A 26074-nucleotide genomic window follows, 5' to 3' on the forward strand; every position below is an offset into this window, starting at 1 on the left:
TCTTGGCTTTATGGATCATCGACGACAATTCTTCACTGGTTCTCTCTTTGCTCAACTTTGCCAAGACAGTAATTACGACGAATGCAACTCTATGTAAAGTCGTGTATTTAGACCTCAAAAAGATGCTTAGAGTAGAGAAAACACCATCATCCCAAATTCTTGATAGATACGCGTCTATAATAGCTTCTGTAATCATTTTTGCTGGTACATCAACCTCGGTTTCCAGATTAAAAATGCACATCACATACCACATTGCACGTTGCAGGATTTCCTGCAGCTCAACTTCTTCTGAATCAAACTTCTCAGTGAAACCAACGACATCAAACTTGGATTTTATCATGTATTCCTTGAGAATTTTCAGCACCAAATATACCTCTTCCTTTGTATACTTGTGGTTGTAATAAACACAGAGCATAACTAGAATCCCTGCGAAAGCTTGATGAGGTTCAAGGTTATGACCGAGTTTATCAATGTTTCCGGATTCCAGAGCTTCTTTATAAGACGCAAGAACAGTCGAAGCTCCAATTTTCTGAAATAATTCATCAACAGAGATCCAATTTTCTGTAATAAAAAAATCAAAAATAAATAAGAAATAATTAATTTCACATTCCTTTCTACAAAATTCATTACAAATGTATTTACTATTCCATATATAATTATATATTTATATACACGTATAATGATTGTCGTGTCCCGTGTGGTCGTGTCTAAATCATCGAACCGGACGCTTGGATCTTATCATACATTTTTTCCCGATTTCATCTAATATAGTTGTAGTATAACACGAATTGCATATACAAGTATAATGACTAACATATTAATATGCTTGTATCAAAAATGACTAACAAGTAATTAGTGTGACTGTACGACTAACAAGTAACAATATATTCATAGTAACATCAAAATTTGCTTATATCATATAATGTGCTTATTATACGACTAACATACTTCAAACGGAGTAGATTAAAAATAATTATTGTCTTAATAACAAAATCGATCATAAATCTTTTCTTTTCCTTGATTAAGAACCCTAATTTTTACTTAGAAACAAGTAGATTATAAGCTAGTAACCTGAAATCAATTGAATAATAACATCATCATGAATTTTGTGATCTCCTCAAGAACTAACTCTAGGATATTTAAGTTAAATCTTGATATTATTAATTAATCGTATAAACTGGAAATGAAATTCTGAAAGCGTCAGAAAATTAAACTTACGATCAGCGTCAGTTTCTTCGATTAAACTTTTTTCAGCGAGGAATTCATTGAATACATGATCGATTTCATCATAATATTCAAAATCAATCTCAGTAATCTGCTGCTTCGCCATTTTAGGTGGTGAGATATTCTTCTTCTCCTTCGCTTCTTCTGGTGAGATTTTGGTCTTCTCCTCTGTTTCTTGAGAAGAATCGTGATGCTCCTCTGTTTTCTGATGATCCGCCATTTCTGTTTCTTGAATCTTCTCCTCCGTTTTAGCGAATTTAGCTGGTCTATTCTCCTCCATTGTTGGTTAGCTGATTTAGAGAGAGAAGTTGAGTGTATTTGAGTTGCTGATTTTAGAGAGAGAAGCTGAAGAGAGAGAAAGAGGGGTTGAGAAATGAGGAGGAATACCAAACTCTGAGTATTTGATTCGATTTTGAATAAAATAAGAGAGAGTTAGCGCGCGTCTTTGAAATAGGTTAGTCTGCATAGCACTTTTTTTTTATACATATAATTTCTCTCTCCTATGAAATGCTCGTATAGTTCATATTATAATTTGTGAGTAAAAAAATCACTGAATTCTGTATGATTTTTAACCTATAATTTTCCTAATATTTTGTGCAATACACAATACATAGTATTACGAGAATAAAAAAAAATGGATGGAACATAAATTACGAAATACATACATTGTATTTATTAAAGATTACTATAAAAATTTATATAGTAATTAAATTAAAATATCTTAATTTGATTAAATATTTAATATTACTATATAAAAATTTATATTCTAATTATATAAAAATATTCAACTTTCTCACGAGCTTTCGAGTCAAATAACAAGTTGTCCATCTAACAACTCGACGCATTAAGTCATTAATGCTTCAAAGGCGATTTTGAGCCCGTGTCGAATTTTTATTAATTTTATGTAATTTATAATGTAACTTTATGTGATAATGTTGATTTTATGTAATTTATATGAAAATTAAATTAGCAACCAAATTATAAATATGGTATTTCATTCGTCGGTGATTAGAATGTAAAAAGATAACTTTTTTTGCTTTATTAAATAATTCAAATACTAAATAATTAAACTATTCAAATACTAAATCACTAGTTGTAGTTTTTTTTTTTATGCACATAAAATTAAACTATTCAAATCTCAATCGTTAAGCGATTGATTTTTTAATTTTAATTCCAAACTTAAATAATAATAATTTTTTCCGTTAGTCAAAATAAAGATGTTCAAATTGAAAGAATATGTACCGGTATAAATCTCATTCGTCAATTTTTCTTAAAATTAAAAAATTTAATGATTTAAATCCGATTATTACTTGTGTTGTTTTTTACCGGCAAAAAAAAATAAAAAAATTAGGATTGTATATGTTATTATTTCCTTATTCCTTCAATAAATAAACAAAAAGATACGGAGTACGGATTTGCATTTTTCTGATTTTTTTTTTTTTTTGTTTTGCTATAATCTCTTATTACAAGGAGTATATATGTTGGATGCAGGGGCGGATACAGGTTGGGTTCAAGTGGGTTCATTGAACCCACTGAATTTTTGAAAAAAAAAATTAAAAGTTTTTTTTTTTTTTTAAAAAAAAAAAAGGGTTAAATACAATATCTTTACACTAAATATCAACAAAACAATGTTCAGCCTAGTGGTGATTTCCCTTGCGCGCCTTTACCTCCCCTCTTACAAAGACACGGGTTCGAACCCTCCCATAACCCCTTTTTTTTCACCTCCCTGCCTCTCCTCACCTCCACTCCACGGCTCCACCCCACCGGCCACTGCGGCACGCCGACAGTGGCGTATCCAGGATTTCCGAACAGTGGGTTCGGAATAAAAAAAAAAAAAAAAGGAACGCAAATACATTAATTAAATATTCAGTATATTAGTTCAAATTTCGGATTACAAATGAATTACTCTTAGAAAAATGAAAAAAAAAAATAATAAATTAAAAAAAAAACCTAAAAAAGCATTCTTCGAGTTTTCATACTTTGGAAGCGTATCAATACATCATCATCACTCACTCTAGCAAATGAGTCTCTCTCAAGAAAAGTGACTAAACTATCATTCAATAATTGATCGCCCATACTATACCGCAACTTATTTTTTACATAAGTCATTGATGAAAACACTCGTTCCACACTTGCAGTCGCCACCGGAAGGATCAATGCTAGTCGTATATGCAAGTAAACCAATTTGTAAGAATTATGCTTATTTGTTTCAACAAGCACCATAGAAAGCTCATTAATATCCTTCAAGTCTCTAAACCTTGCATCTTTGCGCATATCATCAATAAAAAATCCAAGTTCATGACGAAGTGCAGTCATTGTCATATCATTAGTTGGAAATTCATTGGGATATAGCTCAGCAAGTCTCATCAACTTTTTCTTATCAAATGCCGCAAATGAATTGACCGGATTTAAGCATGATATACAAATAAGCAACTCCATATTTTCCTCATCAAATCTATTATTGAGCTCTTGGAGTTGTAAATCAATGACACTTATAAACATTTCTACCCGAAATCGGTGGAGATTAGAAACTTTGGCAAAGAAGCGTTTCGATCTTCCACGAGGAACATACATATCATCCATAGCAGGTACTTCCACATTATACTTATCACAAAAAGAAATTACAAAATGTAAAAAGTCTTCCCACCCATGGTCCCTCATATTTTGCAATCGCTCCTTAGTTAATGTTACAAATGCCATGGCATTAACAATATCTTGGTCCCCTCTTTGCAAAGCTTGGCACAGTTTATCAGTTTGGCCAAATATTTCAGACATCAAATGTATCATGAAAACAAATTCAAATGATTCAAATGTAGACATAACAATGATAGCCTTCACACGATCATCCTTATAAATCTTATTTGATCCAACCTTCTCAAAAACTTTAACAATAGTAGAATACAATGAGGTAACATTTGAAACAGTTTTATAATGTGACCCCCACCTAGTATCACCAGGCCTACCTAAACCAAGTTCTTGGTTTAAACCTTGCCCACTTTCAATTTCTCCTAGATCTAATGCTTCCAAAACATGTTGAGATTGAATTTCTCTTATCATTTCCTTTCTCTTACAAGAAACACCAATAATATTCAACAAAATAGCAAGTTGATCAAATAACCAAATGCAATCATCATTATCCTTAGCAACAGCAACAAGGGTTAATTGAAGTTGGTGAGCAAAGCAATGAATATAATAAGCTTGTTTTGTTTCATTCATGATCAAAGTCTTGAGGCCATTTATCTCACCCCTCATATTACTAGCACCGTCATAACCTTGTCCACGAATTCTAGACAAACTCAAAGAATGCTCCATAAGCAAAGACTCAATTGCACTCTTTAGTGACAAAGCAGTGGTATCCTTTACATGTACAATTCCAAGAAACCTCTCAGTTATCTTCCCTTTTTTATTGACATAACGTAAACAAAGGGCCATTTGTTCCTTTTGAGATATATCACTAGATTCATCAGCTAGTATCCGCTCCTGCAAAATGTAATTCTTTTCTTCTTGATAAAGCCAAAGCAATTCTTGCTAAAAGGAATTTGAAGGACTATGGATTTTATAAAAAGGTTGTTACCTCAGAAGACTTGTACAACTTTTCAAAGAGAAGGAGAAAAAACGATGATGTTAATGAGGTTAAGTTATCAATCAATAATAATAATAGTAATGTGGATAGAATTAGTGATTTGCCTGATGATGTATTGTTGCACTTGTTATCTTTTGTGGATATGAAATCAGCAGTGACAACTAGCCTTGTTTCCAAAAGGTGGAGATATATTTGGACTAATTTAGTTCATCTTGATTTCGAACACCCTGATTTTCATTTGATCCGCTGCCCTTTTCCCAGACCATTTGATTATAAAAGAGATAGATATTGTAAATGGGTTAATAAGGTTATGACTGGGAATCGTGCCTCGCATTTGAGCACCTTCAGAATTCATTTTCCTCTTAATGGACGACGATGGAATACGGCTCATATTGATAAGTGGATAGCTATGGCCTTAAGCAAAAATGTAAGCAACTTGGAGTTGAACTTGTCACATGATACGGGATTTTGTATTACGAATAAGTATACTTACATAATTCGACAGGATGTTCTCTCCAATAATAATGGAATTACTACCCTCAAAACTATTCACTTGGAAGCATTAGTAGTCGAGGGAGATGTGGTTGAACATGTTTTGTCAAACTGTCTTAATCTTGATCGTCTAACCGTCAAGAATTGTGAATTTTACTTGTGTGGATCGGTATGGACTTTTCCTAAAACACAAGTTGTTGTTGCCTCCTCTAAGCTGAAACACTTAGAGTTATATGGTTGTGCCAACATTAAATCAATTCAGATTTCAGCTCCAAATCTTACTTGGTTTAAATTCATGGGTGTTGATACAAAAATACAATATACTAGTGTTCCGGCACTTGTAAATGTAACCTTTGAGGGTGGATATTGGTATCACGAGCACAAATTGAACGTCTTTTCAAAATTTTCTAATCAGCTTGTGCAACTCTCTCTTTCCTGGTCTCTACAGGTTAGTCGTCGGATGCTTAACTCTTTTAATTACTATGTGTCAAAATGAATTACTTATATATTATATGGTATTATTGTCTCTTATTTTTAACATTCAATTGGATTTGGGTTGTTCCAATGTTGTACGCAGGAAAAATCTCTTCCAACTAAGTTTCCGAGTTTTCCTAATGTTAAGCAATTGGAGATATATGTAATGCTTTCAGACAATGGAAAAGACAATCTTCTTGCTTTGATCCCTTTCATTAAGGCATGTCCAGTATTGCACACCTTAAAATTGAAGGTAAAATTTTTGTTTTGACCTTACAAATAAAATAAATGTGTAAGATATCATGTAATGATGGTTGGTCTATCTATCATTTGATGTTGTTTTGTAGCTTCTTCCCATTTATGGAATATCATGGCCGGCGAAGTTTGTACAAAGTGATGTTGAAATTGAAACAATACGTGCCCATAAGCACCTTTCTGTTGTAGAGTTTGCTCGTTTTTCAGGAACTGAATCAGAGGCGAATCTAGCACTTTTTCTGGCCGAGCATGCTCCCATGCTTAACAAGTTCATTTTTGATCCTCATCAGCCTCAAGCCGGTGGAAATACACACATGCATGTGGAGTTTGCAAATATGATTTTGTATGAACATATCAGCCTATGGAGAAGAAAAGCAGAGGATCTTGCAAAACGAATTCGAGGAGGTGTTGATGTGGTGATTCTATAATAAATAGGATTGTTTTCATTTGAAATTGGACAATTATATTGTTTTAGGATTGAAAATTAAGATTTCAGAATTTATGTTTATTGTGAGAAGGCAAACTTTGTTACGACAAAGTATATACTTTTATCAGTTGTATTATTTATACCAAGAATTCAAGATACTGCACCTCAACTAAGCAATAACAGAGAGAATGTTAACAGGCTTATTCTACTACATACTAAAGATAGTTATCAGCTAACATAGTCTAAGTTTATACTATACCATGCATCTCTCTAACTCTTACTAAGACACTTATCAACAGCTTTTAGCTAGCCTCATTATTCTACTACATACTATAGACAGTTATCAAGTAACAAAGACGATCATAGCTCTAAAACTTGTACCAAAGGTAAGGTTTCTCTACAGGTATATATGTAACGAACTCTTCCATATATGATCCCCAGCTAAAGTCTCCACGTTCAACCACGATTTGATTTCGAGTAAAATAATGCAGTCATTGTACCTGCTTCTCCAATTCAGTTGGTTTACCAGAAGCAGAATCAGCAGCAATCAAAGACACACTCTCTGGTGGATTTGGCAAATCTGTAAGCTCAACGATTTTGGACAGAGTACTGCACGCTTTTCGACTTCAACGATTTTGGAAACGGCTTCAACGATCTTGGTTTTGTGGATCACCGTCAACAGTTTTTGGTAGCTTTCCTGTTTACAAATCTTTGCCAAGGCAGTAACTACAACGAAGGCAACCCTTAGTACACTCACGTTTGGAAACCTCAAAAAGTTGTATAGAGTAGAGAAAACTTCTTCACCCCAAAGCTGTGATTCATAAGCATCTACAATTGTATCTGCCACCATGTCCACTGGTTTATCAACATCAGCTGCCTGATCAAAAATGAACATCACATGCCACATTCCGCGTTGCAAGGTCGGCTGAAAATTCTTTAATAAGCCATAATTATCATATTTTTCAGTGAAACCACAGACATCAAGCTCCGATTCTATCACATATTTATAGAGAATTTCTTGTAAGACATTTAATTCTGTCTTTTTTACACTTCCTGTAGCATTGCATGCATAAAATCACTAATATCCCTGAGAACCCTCCATGTGTTTCGAGCTCACGACCGAGTTTTTCAATGTTCTTCGATCGGAGAGCTTTTGTGTAAGCAGTATAAACATCAAGAGCGTCCAAATTCATAAAAAAGTAATCAGCAACGGCCCAACTTTCTGTTAAAAAAAAATTAAAAAAAAAAATCAGAAATAAATAGCTCATATTTCTATACAAAAAATTCAATAGAAATATATACTGTAGTTTGCAATATGATTTTAACCTTACACGAAATATAGCATCTCAGCTCTCAAGATAACAACCTTTACATATAATAAATTAATTACGATCTGATTTCTTCATAGTCAATTAATTAATTGATAAAAAATAACATCAACCGTTGATTAATCTCTCTATTTTCTCAAGAAAACTCTTAAATATAATAATCCTGAAACTATTAATCGCTAATGCTGGAAAATTACGAATAATGCAACTAGTACAAATATGAAATATAGCACAACACAAAATATAGTCGTAAATTGAGTGACACACCATAATTTCATCAATTGAATCCAATCAAGAATTTTCTGTTTTCCTCAAGAACTAACACTAGGTTATTTATTCAATTCGATCCTAGCTCTCAACATAACAACAATTCATCAATGCTTACCCGTGCAAAAAAAATTGAGTACTGTTAAATTAATTACGATATGATTTCATCAACTGAATATATAGTCGTAAATTGAGTAATCCTCAAGAATTATAAAATTAACACAACATAATTTCATCAACTGAATTTGACATAATTCAATACCGAATTTACTGTTATTTATTCAATTTAGATTAACTGGAAAAGAAATTTAGAAAATCGTTTGAAAACATACGATCAGCATTCGTCTCAATTGCCGGCCATTTTTCCAAGAGAAATTTATCAAATGCTTCATCATAATCACGGAATTCAATCTGATCTTCCGCCATTGGAGCTTTTCCTTGAGAAGAATCAGCCTCCTCTGTTTTCTGATCAACCGCCATTTCAGCTTTTTCGTCGGAGATTATCTTCTTATCCTCCATTACAGCGTTTTCTTCAGAGGTTTCCTGTTTCTTCACTGTTTCTTGAGTAATTGTCGAATTCTCCTACGTTTTCGCAACTTTTTCTGGTCTGTTTTCCTCCATTGCTGATTAACTGGTTTTAGAGAGAGAGGTTGAGTTGCTGGTTTTAGAGAGAGAAGTTGAGCGACTTTGATTAACTGATTTTAGAGAAAAGTGAGAGGATTTGAGTTGATTTTAGAGAGAGAAGTTGAAGGTGAGAGAGAATGAAGTAGAATATTTAATATTTATAGAGAGATATGGAGGCATAACAAATTGTAACGAACTCTGTTTTCATTTACTCCAAATTAGTTTGAAATCTTTAACAACTTAGACAGAGAGAGAATGAGCGCGCGTCTTTTAAATTTTCAGGAGTTTTTTGTTTTGTCCACATTATTTTGGGCTTTTGCATAATTATGTTCTGAGTCAGACAAGGGGTGTGCTTATGATGCTAGTCGACTAGTCGGGTCGTGTATGGGTATGTATGTAGTAGCTCAATTTTACTCGTTAAAGTTTCGAGTCAAAGTTTAATCGAGTTTAATTTTTATCGTGGTTGACTAAGTCAATCTTAGATAGTCATGTAGCTTATAATTTGTCACGTCTAAGTAAAAGTGTAGGACTCCTTAAAAAGTGTATAATGCCTTCTCTTTTTATTTGTCTTGTGAGTAATACATATATGATGATATGAGTATATATAAACTACACATTTATTAATTATTAGTAAAAAAATTGTATTTAAATTAAAAAAATTATTTGAGTTTCACATAAGGTAACTTATAAACATTTCTAACGGACTCGAGCCTATAGCTTTTTTTAATTAGGTCAAACATTAAAAAGCTACCCATATTTCAAAATCTACTCTCTTGTAGTTTTATCTCTACATCGAATATACCTTACCACTAACACGTCCCAAGACCCGACATCAAATCTTGTAAACGAGGCCCTATAAATTTGATTTTATTCACTTTCCAGGTAAATCCTCATATTTTTCAGTTGATACACATCAGATAATAATGTATTAGCTTACCACATAGTAATTAGCAATCCTGATCAACAGTAGCGCATACAAAAGTATAATCACTAATAATTGGAATTATCTGACATATCATGAATCTTTCAAAAGTGGTACACCGCATTCATTATTTTAGGTACAACAAAGCAATGCAATGCAACATTATACATAAGCAAAAAAACAATGAATAACAGAAACTATATACTACATACTTTTATACCATTATAATGCAAGATATTGAATCCAGCAACATTAAGAATGTTAAGCAGGCTATATATGACTCTTACAGTCTTACTATATATGACTCTTACAGTCTTACTACATTAGACATGATTTAGACAATTATCAAATAGTCATACTATACCAACATCTATATATGACTCTTACAGTCTTACTATAGACACTACTAAACTCAGCTAGCCTCAATTTTCTACCTCAGTTATGAACATCAACTAACATAGATGCTCATAACTCCAAAATTTATACCAAAAAGCAAAGTTTCTCTACACTTAACACTTCCAAGTATCCACAGCTATAGCACCCAAGGACAGTTTCCACAACGAACCATTTCCATGTACTATCAATTTCGAGTAAAATTATGACGAACTCTCTGATGGCAACGGCATTGCTTCAAGGGCTTTAGCACATCGTTGAATAGTTAACCGGTATTCGTTCATCTCCTTCACAGTTTCAACAATTCTGCTTTTATAGAGCACCGCTGTCAAATCTGGTCTGGCTCTATATGTGCAAAGCTTGGCGGATGCAGTTACAAAGGTCAATCCCACAGCCTTCAAAGTCTTGTCTGGACACCTCAAAAAACGATATAGAGTCTCGAATGCTTCATCTCCCCATACTTGTGCATCATAAGCATCTAGAATAGCTTCTGCAACAATGTTAACAGGTTCATTATCTTTCCCTGCCTTCACAAAAATGCACATCACTAGTAACAAACCACGCTGCAAGGTAGTCAGTGCAGTAAAACTCTCCTCTAACTCATACTTCTTGAGTCTTGACAAATCCAACCACATCGATTGATCCATTCTCTATCAAGTATTCCTTGAGAATTGTCAGCACCACTTGTTTACTCTTTTCCTTCTTGTGGTAAATGTAGACAGAATATCATCAGAATCCCTGCGAAAGGTCGATGAGGTTCGAGCACATGACGGAGAACTTCACTGTTTCCGGACTCAAGTGCTTGCCTAAAACACTGGTAAACAGACAACTCTATACTAATAGTGTTCTCAAAAAAATCTTCAGCCCTGCACGCCACTATTCAAAAATCAAAATTGCATGTTATTTTCTTAGAGAAATAAGCTATAGAAGAAATTGCATGTTATGTGATGTATTACGTATAACATATGACTTCTTTATTGATATCAATTGATGAATAATACGAATTAACATCAATTAATCACTCCTAATTTTTTTTCCTCAATAAAACTAGTTAAAATTTAATTTGTAGTATTATTAATTGTTAAAGCTAGAATTTAATACAGTAACAAATTGGAAAATTGACTAGTACACGAACACAATTAAGGCAATAAAAATAATCATGAAACAGTAAATTTCAGAGATCACAATTTAACTAACAATCTCACAATTTCATATATTCAAATAAAATAATTAAATCATAAGTTATGATTTATTCAAGTAATAAATTCAACTTAATCAATAAAAATCTTTGAATCAAACACATTCAGACGAACCCTAGGATGTTTAATCAAATATATAAACCATCAAAGAAAAACTGAAAAATAAATAAGGGTTACAAAACTTACTAATATCATCCAATTCTTTCTGGTCCGATTCTACAGTTGGATCCGCGACGAATTCTTCGATTAAATCGTCGAAGTTGTTATCTACTTCAAGATTCTCTTTCTCTGCCGCTGGAGTGGCTTCTTCTGAAGAGATTGCCATATCCATTTCTTGAGAGCTTGTCTAGTTCTTCTTCTCGGTTTCTTCCATTTTAGCGACTTTATCAGGTCTTCTGTCCTCCATGGGAGCATCGATCTTCCTCTTCTGCGACATTTTAGCAGCATCTTCTGGAGAAATCATCTTCTCCTCTGCTTTTCCAGAGTTAGCCTCATTTCTCTCTGTTTTTTGAGGAGAAATCATCTTCTCCTCTGCTTTTCCAGAGTTAGCCTCATTTCTCTCTGTTTTTTGAGGAGAAATCATCTTCTCCTCTGCTTTTCCAGAGTTAGCCTCATTTCTCTCTGTTTTTTGAGGATAAATCATCTTCTCCTCTGCTTTTCCAGAGTTAGCCTCATTACTCTCTGTTTTTTGAGGAGAAATCGTTTCCGTTTCAGCCACTTGAGCTGTAATTAAATTAAACGTTATGAATTTTTTGTTTGTTCCAATTAGATAAACAATCAAAAAAATAAATCCAGTAAGTGATTAGAAAACTACTCAATTTTTCGTGTTTGGGTAACTAGCTCGACTAGACGACTTGACATGTTATTATTTCTAGTTGTCTTTTTTTATTTTCAAATAATTTATTAATTAAATTTAAATTTAATTGAGTTGATCTCCTTGTACTTTGTTCCACCTTACATCCTTTTTATTTTTCCGGTAATTTCTTTGTAGGGCCATATAGACACGTGTCGCTTTGTTATTGGTCAAAAATAAAAAAATAATAAAAAATTAAAAAACAAAAAATAAAAATAAAAATTAAAAATTAAAAATAATAAAAAAAGCCTAAAACTACCACAGCCACCCCAGCTTCACCCACCGCGCCACCACCGCCGTCCCCAAACCCACCCCCTGCCGGCGTCCGGCATCCCAGAGAATCGCCCGGCGCCGGCGACCCCACCCCCACCACCCTTTCCTCCACCTACGTACACCACCCCTTCCCTTTCCCCATTTTCGTTTCCCGACCCACCACCCCGAAACCACCATAAACGCCTCCTCCCCTTCCTCCTCCCCTGAAAACGCCCTCCCTCTCCTATCCCCCTCCCTTAATCCATTCCCTAACACCCCAAACGAAACCCTAAAACCCGTTTAGGGTGGTTTCGGGGTTGTGAGTCGGGAAACAAAAATGGGGAAGGGGTGGGGTGCGTAGGTGGAGGAAAGGGCGGTGGGGTCGCCGGCGCCGGGCATTCTCTGGGACGCCGGACGCCGGAAGGGGGTGGGTTAGGGGACGGCGGTGGTGGCTCGGTGGGTGGGGCTGGGGTGGCTGGGGTAGTTTTAGGTTTTTTTATTTTAAAATTTTTTTTTATTTTTTTTAAACAAATAAAATAGTGACACGTGTCACTGTGGACCACATTTAACGGAATTTTTTAACGGAAACCGTTAAGTGGTGGTAATACCAATTTTTTGGAAATTTGTATAGTGTTAATACACATTTTTTTTTTTTTTTTTTTGAGGTGTTAAAAACCATTTTCGTGTTTTTAGCAGGTGTTAAAATCTAAAATAACCTAATGTTTATATTGTTTTCCAAGATAATATTATTTTCCTTCAAATAAACAAAAATTTACATTATTTGATTTATTTTCTAAAAGTTAATTAGGTATTTTCCTGATGACTTTTGCCATACCCTCTATATTATATACTACGTATATTCTGATTGCTCAATAATTAATATATAGCCTTCAAGCTTTTGCCTTGCAAATTCAGATCGATTCTATTCACGCTACACCCTTCTTTTGAGGTATGGTTTTTTTTATTCATTGGATCGGAATTTGTATAATCTAGGGTTTACTTTCACATTAGTACAATACCATTAATTTGGGTCGTAATTGAACCATATACTAATACTATGTACGCTTATAATTATCCAATTTGTCTCTAGAACTGCAATTAATGTTGAAGATTTGTGTGCAATTTTGCTGTCATTGCCGAATTGTTTGTTGAATACGGGTCCAGTGCTAACTAGGTTTTATGTTTTTCATTAAGGAGGATTATCAGTCAATGGGTGATTTAATCCCACACCCTTATACGATCATTCGCGGAGCTTTAAATTGTAATGATTTTTCTCCTGACACTATTCGAGATAATTATGATCGTGCTAAGAGGGACTATGATAAGTCTTTTACCCTAAAAGACATCTACAACCTTATTCCAAAAAGAAGGAGAAACAACGATGATGATGTTAATGAGGTTAACTTATTAATTAATAATAATAATAATAATGACGACAATGTGGATAGAATTAGTGATTTGCCTGATGATATATTGTTGCACTTGTTATCTTTTGTGGACATGAAATCAGCAGGAAGAACTAGCCTCGTTTCCAAAAGGTGGAGATATGTTTGGACTTACTTAGCTCATCTTGATTTCGAACACCCGGATTTTGTCTTGATCCGCCACTATACTGAACGGTATTACGATGATTATAAGAGTAATAAATATTGTAAATGGGTTAATCAGGTTATGAATGGGAATCGAGCCTCATATGTGAGAACATTCAGAATTCATTTTCCTCTTTATGGATCGTATATTGCTGATATTGATAAGTGGATAGCTATGGCCTTGAGCAAGAATGTATGCAAATTCGAGTTGAACTGGTCAACTGATAGGGGCTTCCCTATTTCTAGAGCAAAGAATACTTACATAATTCGACAGGATGTTCTCTCCAATAATAATGGAATTACTACCCTCAAAACTATTCACTTGGAAGCATTAGTAGTCGAGGGAGATGTGGTTGAACATGTTTTGTCAAACTGTCTTAATCTTGATCGTCTAAACGTCAAGAATTGTATATTTTACTTGTGTGGATCAGTAGGGATTTTACCTAAAACACAAGTTGTTGTTTCCTCCTCTAAGCTGAAACACTTAAGAGTTATATGGTTGTGCCAACATTAAATCAATTCAGATTTCAGCTCCAAATCTTACTTGGTTTAAATTCATGGGTGCTAAAACAAACATACAATATACTAGTGTTCCGGCACTTGTAAATGTAACCTTTGAGGGTGGATATTGGTATCACAACCGCAAATTGAACGTCTTTTCAAACTTTTCTAATCAACTTGAGCAACTCTCTCTTTCCTGGTCTCTAAAGGTTAGTCGTCCGATGCTTAACTATTTTAATTATTATGTGTCGAAATCAGTTTCTTGTATATTGTATAGTGTTTATATCTCTTATTTTCAACCATTTAAACCTTCTACCGGGTTTGGTCTGTTCCAACGTTGTATGTAGGAAACATCTCTTCCAACGAATTTTCCGAGTTTTCCTAATGTTAAGCAATTGGAGATATATGTTATGCTTTCAGACGATGGAAAAGACAACCTTCTTGCTTTGGTCCCTTTCATTAAGGCATGCCCGATGCTGCACACCTTAAAGTTGAAGGTAAATTTTTTTACTTTGACCTAGAAATTAATTAATTAAATGCTTGAGATGTTATTTGATGTTGGTTTGCAGCTTTTTCCAATTGAAACAATACGTAATCCATCAAGATCATCGGCGATGTCAGTACCAAATGATGTTCAAATTGCAACAATACGTACCCATAAGCACCTTTCTGTTGTAGAGTTTGCTCGTTTTTCAGGAACTGAATCAGAGGCGAATCTAGCACTTTTTCTGGCCGAGCATGCTCCCATGCTTAACAAGTTCATTTTTGATCCTTATCAACCCCAAACGGGTGGATTTACACACATGTATGTGGACTTTGCAAATTTTGTATTTAAAAATATCAGCTTTTGGAGAAGACAAGCAGAGGTACTTGCAAAGCGAATTCGAGAAGGTGTGGATGTGGTGATTTTATAATACTTCCTCCGTTAATGGTTAATTACAACAAAGGGGTATTATTTGTGAGATGTAAAATATTGTTTTGTTGCAATTAACCATTGAGGAAGTAAATAAGATTGTTTCCTTTTGAAATTAAAAAATAAAATTATATTGTTTTAGGATTGTAAATTTTGATTTCTAAATTTATGTTTATTGTGGCTCTACTATGATTTTTTCGATTTGTAGATATATGTTTACACTTGTAAGACCCAACATCAAATCTAGTAAACAGGGTTTTTGGGGGTTCAATCCAAAGCTCTCTATATAAGATTATAATCCAGAAATTTGCATTCGTTCTCTCTAGGTAAATTCTCATCTTCCTCAGCTGATGCATATCAGATTGATAATAGCAATCCTGGTCAACAGTAGAGCATACAAAAGTTAAGATCTATAATCATGAATCTCACAAATAAAGCGGTATATACCATTCATTAGGTACATCAATGCAACATTATACTTGAGCAAAACAGCTAATAACAGAAACTATATACTATATACTTTTATACCATGATATTGAACCTAAACAAAGCAATAACAGCTAGAAAGAATTAATGTTTGGTAGCAGGCTGACTACATCATCAGCAAACATGTCCTAAGGTTTATTATACGTACTCGATCTTACTATACAGTTAACATCTATCAGCTAGCTTATTCTCTACAGCAGGTATATACGTGATTCATTCATCAGACGACGAACTGTCTAATGGCTTGGGCATATCATCAAGGGCATCAACACAGGCTGTTACACGCATCACGACTTCTTCTTCGAGTTTAGCTGTGTCCATCTTGTGCACGACTTCAACGAATTTGTTTTGGTGGATGACCTTGGACAATTCAGGACTGTTTCTGTCTTTGCAAAACAATGCCAAGGAAGTCACTAAGACCAATCCAACCACCACTAAAGTCTTGTATGGAGACCTCAAAAAACGGTATATAGTACCGAAAACTTCATCACCCCAAATCCCTGTATCATAAGCATCTAACATAGCCTCAGCAACCAGTTTTGCAGGTTCATTAACCTTACCCGCCTCCTCAAAAATGCACATCACTAAAAACATAGCGCGTTGCAGGGCTGCCTGATGAGTCTCTCCTATATCATACTTGTTAACGAAACCAATTACATCACACTTCCTCAATCCATCACCTATCATGAATTCCCTTAGAATTGTCAGCACCACTTCTTTCCCCTTTTCCTTCTTGTGGCAATGCACACCGAATATCATCAGAATCCCGGCGAAAGGTCGATGTGATTCAAGCTCATCACGACTGACAACTTCAAGGTTTCCGGATTCAAGAGCTTTTCTGAAATACCAGTAAACAGTCGATGCTCCAATTTTCTGAAAAAAATCTTCAGCAAGGCTCCAACTAACTGAAAAAATCAAGCATAAACACGTACTAAATATTAAGTTCCATATTTCTTACTGTAAAATACTGTAATACTACTACTTAGATATGTATATAATTATTTTTTTTTGAAAAATATATGTATATAATTATATGATTGCTTGTTGTTTTCGCGTACCAATGTATCCAAATCTCGAAATTAAAAGAGTTTTCGCGTGTTTTAATTTCTAAATTTTTAAGCCGGACACTAGAATTCTATTTGACACTTTTTTCGAGTCCGTGTAACATGTGATCGATGTATCACAACATGTAATTTCTATATCGACATCAATCATTTGATGAATAATAACATCAACCATCCATTAATCTCTCTCTCGATTTTTTAATTTCCTCGAGAAAACTAGTTAACATTTAGTCGTTAAAGCTTGAAATTAATAAAATCATTAACGCATTAGATAATTGGCTATTACACATTATAGGAAATAAATTCAATTGGCACATTAAAACAAAACCAAATTTATTGCATGCTTATATAAAAAATACACTGCGATTTTTTCAATTTAACTAATAATAATCTTTGATCAAACACTTTTATACGAACCCTAGGTTGTTCAATTAAATCATACATAGATCATGAAATGGTTATTTTCCTCAATTACTAACCCTAGGTTTATTCAATTAGATAATAAAACTGTAAAATAAATCCAGAAAACTTACTAGCAGTTTTTAATTCGTCAGTATCAGATTCCGAATTTGGATCCGCGAGAAATTCGTCGTATAAATCTTCATAATCGTCAAAATCATCATCACAATATTCAACATTAACCTCTGTAAGCTGTTCTTCTTCCTCCGTCATTGGAGCTTTTCCTTTAGCGATCTTCTTCCTCTTCGCAATTATAGCGGCTTCTTCTGGAGATAATTCCATCTCCTCCATTTCAGCTGTCTGGTTCTTCTCTGTTTCTTGAATATCCTTCATTTTAGCGGCTTTATCAGGTCTGGTATCCTCCATTGGAGCTTTTCCTTTGGCAATCATCTTCCTCTTCTCGGCCAATTTAGCAGCATCTTCTGGAGAAATCGTCTTCTCCTCTGTTTTTTCAGAGTTCACCTCTTTTGTCTCTGTTTTCTGATCATCCGATTTTTCGTCAGCGATTACCTTCATCTCCTCCGTTTCAGCGATTTCTTGAGAGTTTTTCTTCTGATTCTTTTCTGTTTCTCGAGAAATTGCCGCCTTCTTCTCTGTTTCTTGAGAAACTGCAGTCTTCTCCTCTGTTTCAGTGATTTTAGCACGGAATTTCTCCTCCATTGTCGATTACCTGGTTTTAGAGAGAGAAGTTGAGTGTATTTGAGTTGCTGATTGTAGAGAGAGAAGTTGAGTGGATTTGATTAGCTGATTGTGGAGAGAGAAGTGGAAGAGTTTAGAGAGAGAAAATGAGGCAACAAATTGTAACAAACTCTGCTTTTGTTATTATTCCAAGTTTTTAATCGTTTTTGAAAAAGAATAAGAGAGAGTTAGCGCGCGTCTTTGAAATTGGGATTGGCAATTGGGCATTGGCTTCTTAGATACATAATTAGGGAGTGTTCTACTACTTAGGGGCCTTAGGGGGTGCTATATTTCTTATGATTTTCGAGTTCATGTAGCTCGACTTGACATGTTATTATTTTGACTCGATTTTTTTTTTACAGTGTTTGATTGAGCTGATCTCAAGTAGCTTTACTTTGTGTCGCGTTACACTTCTTTTTTTCTTTTATAATTTATTTCTCCTATGAAAAGTTCATATACTTTACTCATATAATAAATAAAAATAAATAAATAAATAAAACTCATACACGTAAGATAAGATCTATTAGTATTGTTTTATGAATTTATTGTTCCTCAAATTCGCTTTCTAGAAACTTCTCTCTTACAAACACTCTGTAAATTTCTCTCTAAAATTAATCAAAATTAGTAAATTGCAAACATTGGGATATTTAATTTTGAAAGCTATGAAATGCCCTTCAATTGAGATGAATTGTCTAATTATTTTTTTTCAAAAGCTACCTCTCTGATTTCACACCGGGTGCATAATGACTAATGAGCATAGTGCACCCTAGTGTAGCATGTAAATTTCATATTACTAACGCTACTCGTACTAATTATAATAATATTATGCTGAAAATGTTCATCTACAACAATAGCTTAGAAATTTCTGGTGATGTATAAGGGGATTTGAACTAAACAAATGAGCGTTTTAATAAATTTTGATAAAAAAAATCCTTTATTTAAGCAAATCTACAAAGGCAAGGGAGCAATTTTTATACTTCACTATCCCTTGTTTCACGTACATTAACACCTCAAATGATACATTTGTGTTCCCTGAAACTCGTAAGTCCTCCCTATTTAACTTAGAAAGCTAACAAAATTTTGTATTTCTTGTTTACCGATCAATGCATAAACTAGATACAAGTACATGCTGAAGTTCAGATGAACTCGATTCTCCATCGATTAATTAAGATGAATACTAGAAGCAACGCAGCTGAATACCACTGATGAAAATCACCATTCTTCAATCATAAGTATTTTGCTAGCCATGGAATCTCCTGACAGTCCTTTAGAGCAAATGTCACATCATCGCTGATAATTAGAAGCAGAAAAAAAAAAAAAAAAAAAACCGAGTTAGAAAACATACAGGCTATGTAACTTGCACTTGACTTAAACTACAGTGGTAAAAAAAAAACATTTTATGACTTATGCTGTGTTGCTTCTAGTATTCAGATATATATCGAAAGCAGAGGGAGTGGAGCTAAGAAAACCAATTTAGCAGTCTGAGTTTGAATTGCAATTCAAACGCGGATACTATAGTTTGTAAGAATATCAGAAAGTACCTAATACAAAGCCTTGCAAACAAGTAACAGTAGATTGATATTATTAGACAATGTGTACTGAAGCTTACCTAGGGAAATTCAACTGCAACTTCTGCAACCGGTGCCTGGAACCTGGCTCACAAAGGATGATTCTGCATTCACCGAGTTTACAGCTGTGTGAAACCAGATAGAGTTAGTCAAGGTATTATCAACCTCAGTATACTAAAAGAAGGAACGAGTAGAAGTATCACTGCAGTCCCTCTTCAAGTAAGATACTCCCTCCATCCCCAATTAACAGGTCACAATTGATTGTCCGGTCTCTACAAAAATGGATCCCTCCTTCAATATTCACCACTATGTTTCCACCTTACTATACAGTCTTTCTTTTGAATCCTTGGTGAAAGGTATCTTTCAGGATAATACAGGAATGTCTAAATTTTAGTTTACTAAATCGGGTGCCTATTATTTTGGGAAAGGCCAAAAATAGAATTTGGCCTTTTAGAAAAATAGGAAATATATGTTTGGTAATCTAGTAATGGATAGTTTGGCTGGTTCTTTCCCAAGGTAGTTCAAGATTGTTTAAGAATTCATCATTCAGCAGTGATTGACTGGCTGTATAAGTTCAAGGACAACTTACAAAAGGCAAAGAATATCATCATGGACTAAAACCCTCGGAGCACCAAAGCACCAAATTGGAAAAAGGGAATACAATAAAATGAGCAACAGATATTAGTACTTACCCAACTCTTAAGAGAACATCACATCCAGGAAATTGCTCACCATTGCTTGTACAAAAGCAAGAAACCGTGAAAGCCAGCTGCATAAATAATGAAGAAAAATAAATCATTTCAAAAAGGTTGTACTGTGTCTTGCCTCCAGTTTTATCATTTCTCACAGATGTGTGGGTGATCCAGAGTTTGTTTGTATGGAGGCTTTTCATTGGCTCAATCTCAAAGATAATATGACAGGACAACAGTTACTATAATGAGCAGTTGTACATCACAATTTTTAGAGCTAATAAAACAATGTTTAGGAAATGATGATACGCAACATAGCAAAAGATGTCAACGGTCTGAAGAATCCAACCTTTTCAAAGGTGGTCTCGGCTATTCCTGTCTTGTAAAGCTCTTGCACCATAGCCGCCAAAAATATCTTTCCCAATCTGCAGGAGCTCCTGATCACCTATTAAATCAAAAAAAAATTATTGTTAAGAAATGTCATCAGAAGAATATTCACATGCTTTAGGGTGCAGCAACAGGGTTCCTCCGACAACTCAGCAAGCAGAAGGGGATAAGGGGTCATCAAATTCAGGAAGTGCAATCAGAGAAAGATGAAAATGACCCAAATATGATGTGTTTGAGCTGGTAAAAAAAAGTTGCTTTGAATTTTTAACTCCAACAATTGTGCATTAAATTTCACTCACTTGAATGTGAGGTGCCTGAAACATTTCCTGTATGGCTGCTTCAACTTCTGCCATCCCAACATGTGCTTCCCCTGAGAATCGATAAACATAATGAAGTCATCAAAAGTGATTCAATGAGGATCATATGAAAAGGAATAGAACTGGTAAAGCCAGTGGTAAGCTAGATTTGGTCATTTGACAAAGTGAAACAGGACATGATTCAAGGGTAGGGCGTCAAGATAATCAAAAATCACAGAGAACACAGCTTTCTATCTTTCATAATCTGAATTTTGAACACATTCTTGAATTTGGAATAGTATGTACCAGCAGAAGCCGTATCAGCTGGAGTGACCTGATTCTTGATACGGTAATCTGTAATTTCTGCTGCACGGCGGCATATCTCCAGAGCCCTACGTGCATCTCCAGAAATAGCAGCTACCTGATTACAAAAATTGACTTGAATATCATCACAGTATACGGTAAAGAAGATACAATGATAGAGAAAAAAAGTACATCTAGATGCGACAACTTTCAACAAGGCAATTATAATGACCTTCCTAGAAGCGAATTCCACAGCTTGCTTATCAAAAGCATCAATTCCTTTAAGCCGGCTCATTATGATTTCTTGAAGTTGCTGGAAGGTATAGGGGCCAAAACAGAGTCTGTGTATTCCCATACGACTTGAGATACGAGGAAGCAATTTCTCAGGAAGGTCCATTGTATTAGCTATTCCTGCAAGCATAGTATGGATTATGGAGTGAGTATTGATTGCCACTACTTTCATTCGAGACATTATGCCACAGCAGAAAAGGAATGAATTTTCGCACATCAGAACCAAGTCTAAGCCCTGAGAAGTGAGAATTACAAGCAAAATTCTACCTATCACAATGAGCTTGGAATTTGGTCTAGTTGGCCAATCAAGAATGTTATAAAGAACCTGAAACAAAAGGGAGGGCCAAAAAATTAGTTTCCTAATGACAAAGTAGAGCTACTAGAATATATAAAGGTGTAAAAGTTACCGATTGGTTTCTGGTTACAAGAAGATCAAGTTCATCAATGAGAAGAATGCATGGTTTGTTCTGTCCTTTGCCTACTTGTTTCCCTTCTGAGAAACGCTCGTTGAGTAAGTGCAGGGCCTTTTTCCAACTGACTCTATGTCCACTCAGTGCTTCATAAATAACCTGTTAGGAAATTTTGAGTTCAGATGTTAGGCCACAAGTATGGTATGTTGATCAAGGAGCTTTTGCAACAGCATACCCTGTATATGTTCTCTGCCGTAGCTAGTTTCAGACCATTAATCTCTATGAAACTGTAGGGTTTAATACTGCCAGACTCAAGTTCAGACATAAGGCTTCTCATCACCGCAAGTACACTCATAGTCTGCAACATGATACAAGTGAAGGTTGAGCAGATGTGATAATATTTGGTGCATCAAAAATCTTAGAGAAGGGAAAAGGTGCCAATGCAATTACTTTACCTTTCCAGTCCCAGGAACACCATGAATGTACAGGCAACGTCCAAGACATTGATCATCACATATAGCACCTTTTATAAATGCAGAGACCTCTTCCATTTCTCTGAGTAAAAACATATATCAGTAAGAAGTGAAAAAATAGACAGAGTGGAGCAAAACATTCAGCTTATGCATACTTGTTGCGGCAGGGAAGTGACTTCGGTAAAGTTGCTAACAGCAGTGTCTGTTTGGCCCTTTCAAGTTCTGTTTGTTTATGACATCTTACATGCTGCGGAATACTCTTTGTACCTATTTTCTGAAGTCCAAAGATGCGTCCCTTCCTTGAATTCTGTTATAAATTAGGATTAGATGGATTGAATTTAGTCAAGTAGGAAGTAGAGCAAATTTAGTTAAGAGAATCTTGACCATACAGCAGCTAACTCTTGAGATGATGGTCCAGAAGATTTTCTCCTTTCAATCTCCTCCTCAAAGTCCATATCCTCCTCTGACTCATACTCTAAGTCCTTTGTAGATTTCCAATCTTCATCACTAGCACTATCATCATCATCATTATCTTCATCCTGTTAAATGAAAAATAAGGTACTGTCAAGCTTCAAACAGCCTCTGGCCACTGGGCACTGAACTTATTGAAGGCTTACCTCTTCTAAATCATTTATCTCTGCAAGCCGCTTGAAAGAATGCCAACGTATGTCATATTCATACTCACAAAAGAAGACATCATCCCCTTCATTTTGGGCCTTAGCATACTCTTTTGGACTGAATACATAACAATGCCTAAATACAGACTCCATCTGCAGCAGCAGTTATGCAGAAAGTTAAGACTCAAATACATAACACAAATCCGAGTAATCTGCACTTTTTACTTATACAAATAAAAGTCATTATATACACTAGCTGAGAGGCAGCAATGCAAACTACTATGCAAAAGTCCTAAATACTAATCAGAGAGATGGCTCAAAATAGGATGCAACACTGGCTAGAATATCAGAATCACAACCTTACTATCTTTTCTATAAGCAATTTGTTCAAATGTTGGACTTGGGGACACAATACAAACATGTATTTCATTTGACATTAGTGGACTAATCAGTTATAATATCTATTTCCCAAAAATCATTCCAAGGGATCTATGGAAAATTTATCTAAAGTTTCAGCACTAGTCAATATTTCCAGGTTAAGGATTTTGAGATGAAACCTTTAACAAAATAGCTATGGGAATTATAAAACAAGCTATACGGTCTGCCTCATTAGAAATCCTATGTATAAAAATGGGAACTACTGAGGTGGAATCACCTCATCACTATCTTACTAGAATGCTAAGAGTAGTGACTTTGGCATTACTCTTGAAGAATATCAGGTACCCAAACAAGTTCAATCCACTAAAACATCCCAGTAGATATTCATCTATCTTCAAACATAAGCAACAGGCATCTTCTATATTAATGTGATGACTAATTCAACTTTATTTTGATCTTAATGGATCAGGTGAGTTAAGATTCTACATATCCATCTCTAATTCGCTTATCCTTCTGATGTTGGATGCTTTCATAGTAGATTTGTAGTAGCCATTGTGAGCATTTTAAAACAGAACAAAATTTAGAGGTTCCTCTCTTGTCTGATGAATAAAAGTATTACGATCTTTCATACATCATATCACTCCATCATTCTCCTACCAAACTAGAGACCCATGTTGGCAAAATGAAACAAAAAATGCACAGAAATTCGAAATCCAACTCATGCTACCTCTACATCAGCAAAATCATTGGTACGATAAAGCTCTCGCCTCAAATTATGTGGCTGTCTCCCAGCTTCAGTCTCCTCCGGGATCATGTACCAATGTGCCCGAAACCAAAAGGTTCCATCCACTTCTTTCCATATACTGCACAATATCACCAAAAATCAGCCACATTTCAAAACCTTTCAAAGACCAATTCATCAAACTACTACATTTATCCCACATATAATTACTGAATCAAATTCAACACCCAAATCATCAAACTACTAATTTATCCCACATAATTATTGATCAAATTCAGAAACCAAATCATCAAACTACTACCTTTATCCCACATATAATTATTTATCAAATTCAAGACACAAAACCATTAAACAAACAATGCTGTAACAAAATCAAAAGACAATATACCTATCAATCCTAGCAGCCCACAAATCACTTGTAAGAAGCTTTTCTTTCAAAGTTCTAACTCTCTTCTTTCCCTTTGGTGGCTTAGGAAGCTCAACCTCCTTCCCCAATTTCTTAGCCTCACAAAACACACACATCCAATCACCTTCAGGAATCTCTTTCAATGGAGGCTTTAAGCACTTCAAATGAAACCCACCAAGGCAATCGTCACACTCGACCATCACCGCCTTTCCGCCTCGAAAACACATCTTACATTCCTCCACCTCAGGGTCCTCCTCATCGGAGCTCGCATTCTCTCTCCTCTTCACATATACATCATCCCCCACTGCAAATTCACTCTCATCATACTTTATTTTCTTATAATAGACCCTTTTCTTAGGCACATTTCGAGCTCGAGCTCGAGCTCGAGTTTTTGCAACGTTTTCCGATTCAACCCCTCCATTTCTCTTCCTTTTTTCAGACAAGGCAGGAGACTTTGGTTGAATTGATTCTAGGTTCGATACCTTCTCAATCCGGGTACTACTAGATTTGGATTTTTTAGCAGATTTGGGGGTTTTGGGAGATTTTTCTAGGGTTTTGGGGGGTAATTGATTAATGGGTTTTTCTGGGGTCGGAAAAAAATCATCGGAATTAAGCGATAATCGACGAGAAGATCGACGAGGTGGAGTTGATTCAATCGGTGATGAAACAAGACGAGAAAAACGGAGAGATGGAGTTTGAGTATTAGGGGTTTGAGGAGAGAGAAAAGAAGGTGAAATTGGGGGTTTTGATTTGCTTTTAAGATCTGATTGTTTATTGATTTTGATCGGAGTTTCCGCCATTGAAGCTCTGAAAATGAAGGTATTGAGAAGAATGTGAAATTAGGAGAGAGAAAATGGAGGAAGAAGGTGAGATAGAGCTGAGGAGGAAGAGAGTGAGTGACTGAAATTTGGCGGGAAAATTAGCCTTCCTTTTATATAAGGGTTACCTTTAGAACATTGAGCCGTTGGGCTTTGACTAAAGTCCAAATTTAGTGGATTTTTTATTTTTATTTTATTTTATTTTATTTTCAAAACTCCTCTTTCTACTCTTTTGTCTCCGGTTTTTACTAAAATAGTTCAGCGCTAACAAAAGATTGATCGAGTAATCCCTAACCATTCGAATAACTCTTAATGGAATAATTATAATCACGTTATATGATCAGCCACATATAAAAATAATCATATGAAATTGGTGAAATTATTGTATTCTCTACTGATTGAAACGAATTAAGCAAGAACTTACAAAATACTTCATGCTCTACAATATTTTTATTTTTTTAAAATAAATATTTTGATGTTTTTGTGAAAGGCATATACGAAGTATACGATGTATTTGATGATTTTGATCGAACATTTGATCAATATTTATCCTTGATAGGTAGAATGTAACCATTTAAATTAAACTGGTGAATTTAGTATATGTTACACCTTGATAATATTGCTTGTCAATACATACCACAATTCTTAACATTCAAGTTTGTCATGTACATTTATGTCATATATGTGTCGCTACTTTTTTTTTTTCTTGTGTG

The 26074-nt window shown here is 34.8% G+C and overlaps 5 protein-coding genes across 5 annotated transcripts; 2 read left to right on the forward strand and 3 right to left on the reverse strand.

The window, feature by feature from the left end:
• Positions 1 to 3174: 3174 nt before the first annotated feature.
• On the reverse strand, positions 3175 to 4656 carry LOC110696164 (zinc finger MYM-type protein 1-like). The gene has a single exon (XM_021873451.1). It carries the CDS (start codon positions 4654 to 4656, stop codon positions 3175 to 3177), a length of 1482 nt encoding a protein of 493 aa, XP_021729143.1.
• A 293-nt stretch (positions 4657 to 4949) lies between these two features.
• Positions 4950 to 6456, forward strand: LOC110696165 (putative F-box/FBD/LRR-repeat protein At1g78840). The gene is made up of 3 exons (XM_021873452.1): positions 4950 to 5747; positions 5877 to 6026; positions 6121 to 6456. The coding sequence occupies exons 1-3, from the start codon at positions 4950 to 4952 to the stop codon at positions 6454 to 6456; spliced, it is 1284 nt and encodes a 427-aa protein (XP_021729144.1).
• Positions 6457 to 9821: 3365 nt separating this feature from the next.
• Positions 9822 to 11463, reverse strand: LOC110696195. The gene is made up of 2 exons (XM_021873479.1): positions 11375 to 11463; positions 9822 to 10865 (listed from the first exon to the last, which is right to left on the reverse strand). The coding sequence occupies exon 2, from the start codon at positions 10634 to 10636 to the stop codon at positions 10193 to 10195; it is 444 nt and encodes a 147-aa protein (XP_021729171.1). The 5' UTR covers positions 10637 to 10865; positions 11375 to 11463; the 3' UTR covers positions 9822 to 10192.
• Positions 11464 to 13502: 2039 nt separating this feature from the next.
• On the forward strand, positions 13503 to 15687 carry LOC110696166 (F-box/FBD/LRR-repeat protein At4g26340-like). Its single transcript, XM_021873454.1, has 6 exons — positions 13503 to 14312; positions 14407 to 14592; positions 14731 to 14880; positions 14953 to 15285; positions 15505 to 15520; positions 15623 to 15687. Exons 1-6 carry the CDS (start codon positions 13503 to 13505, stop codon positions 15685 to 15687), a joined length of 1560 nt encoding a protein of 519 aa, XP_021729146.1.
• Positions 15688 to 18888: 3201 nt separating this feature from the next.
• Positions 18889 to 25770, reverse strand: LOC110696020 (origin of replication complex subunit 1B-like). Its single transcript, XM_021873281.1, has 16 exons — positions 24526 to 25770; positions 24123 to 24258; positions 23018 to 23170; positions 22790 to 22939; positions 22556 to 22707; positions 22383 to 22482; positions 22163 to 22285; positions 21925 to 22086; positions 21785 to 21842; positions 21459 to 21637; positions 21230 to 21344; positions 20927 to 20997; positions 20590 to 20685; positions 20244 to 20320; positions 19593 to 19676; positions 18889 to 19273 (listed from the first exon to the last, which is right to left on the reverse strand). Exons 1-16 carry the CDS (start codon positions 25341 to 25343, stop codon positions 19210 to 19212), a joined length of 2538 nt encoding a protein of 845 aa, XP_021728973.1. The 5' UTR covers positions 25344 to 25770; the 3' UTR covers positions 18889 to 19209.
• Between the last annotated feature and the right edge of the window lie 304 nt (positions 25771 to 26074).

The sequence above is a fragment of the Chenopodium quinoa genome, unplaced genomic scaffold (genome assembly GCF_001683475.1).
Source record: "Chenopodium quinoa cultivar QQ74 unplaced genomic scaffold, ASM168347v1, whole genome shotgun sequence".
Taxonomy (NCBI): domain Eukaryota; kingdom Viridiplantae; phylum Streptophyta; class Magnoliopsida; order Caryophyllales; family Amaranthaceae; genus Chenopodium; species Chenopodium quinoa.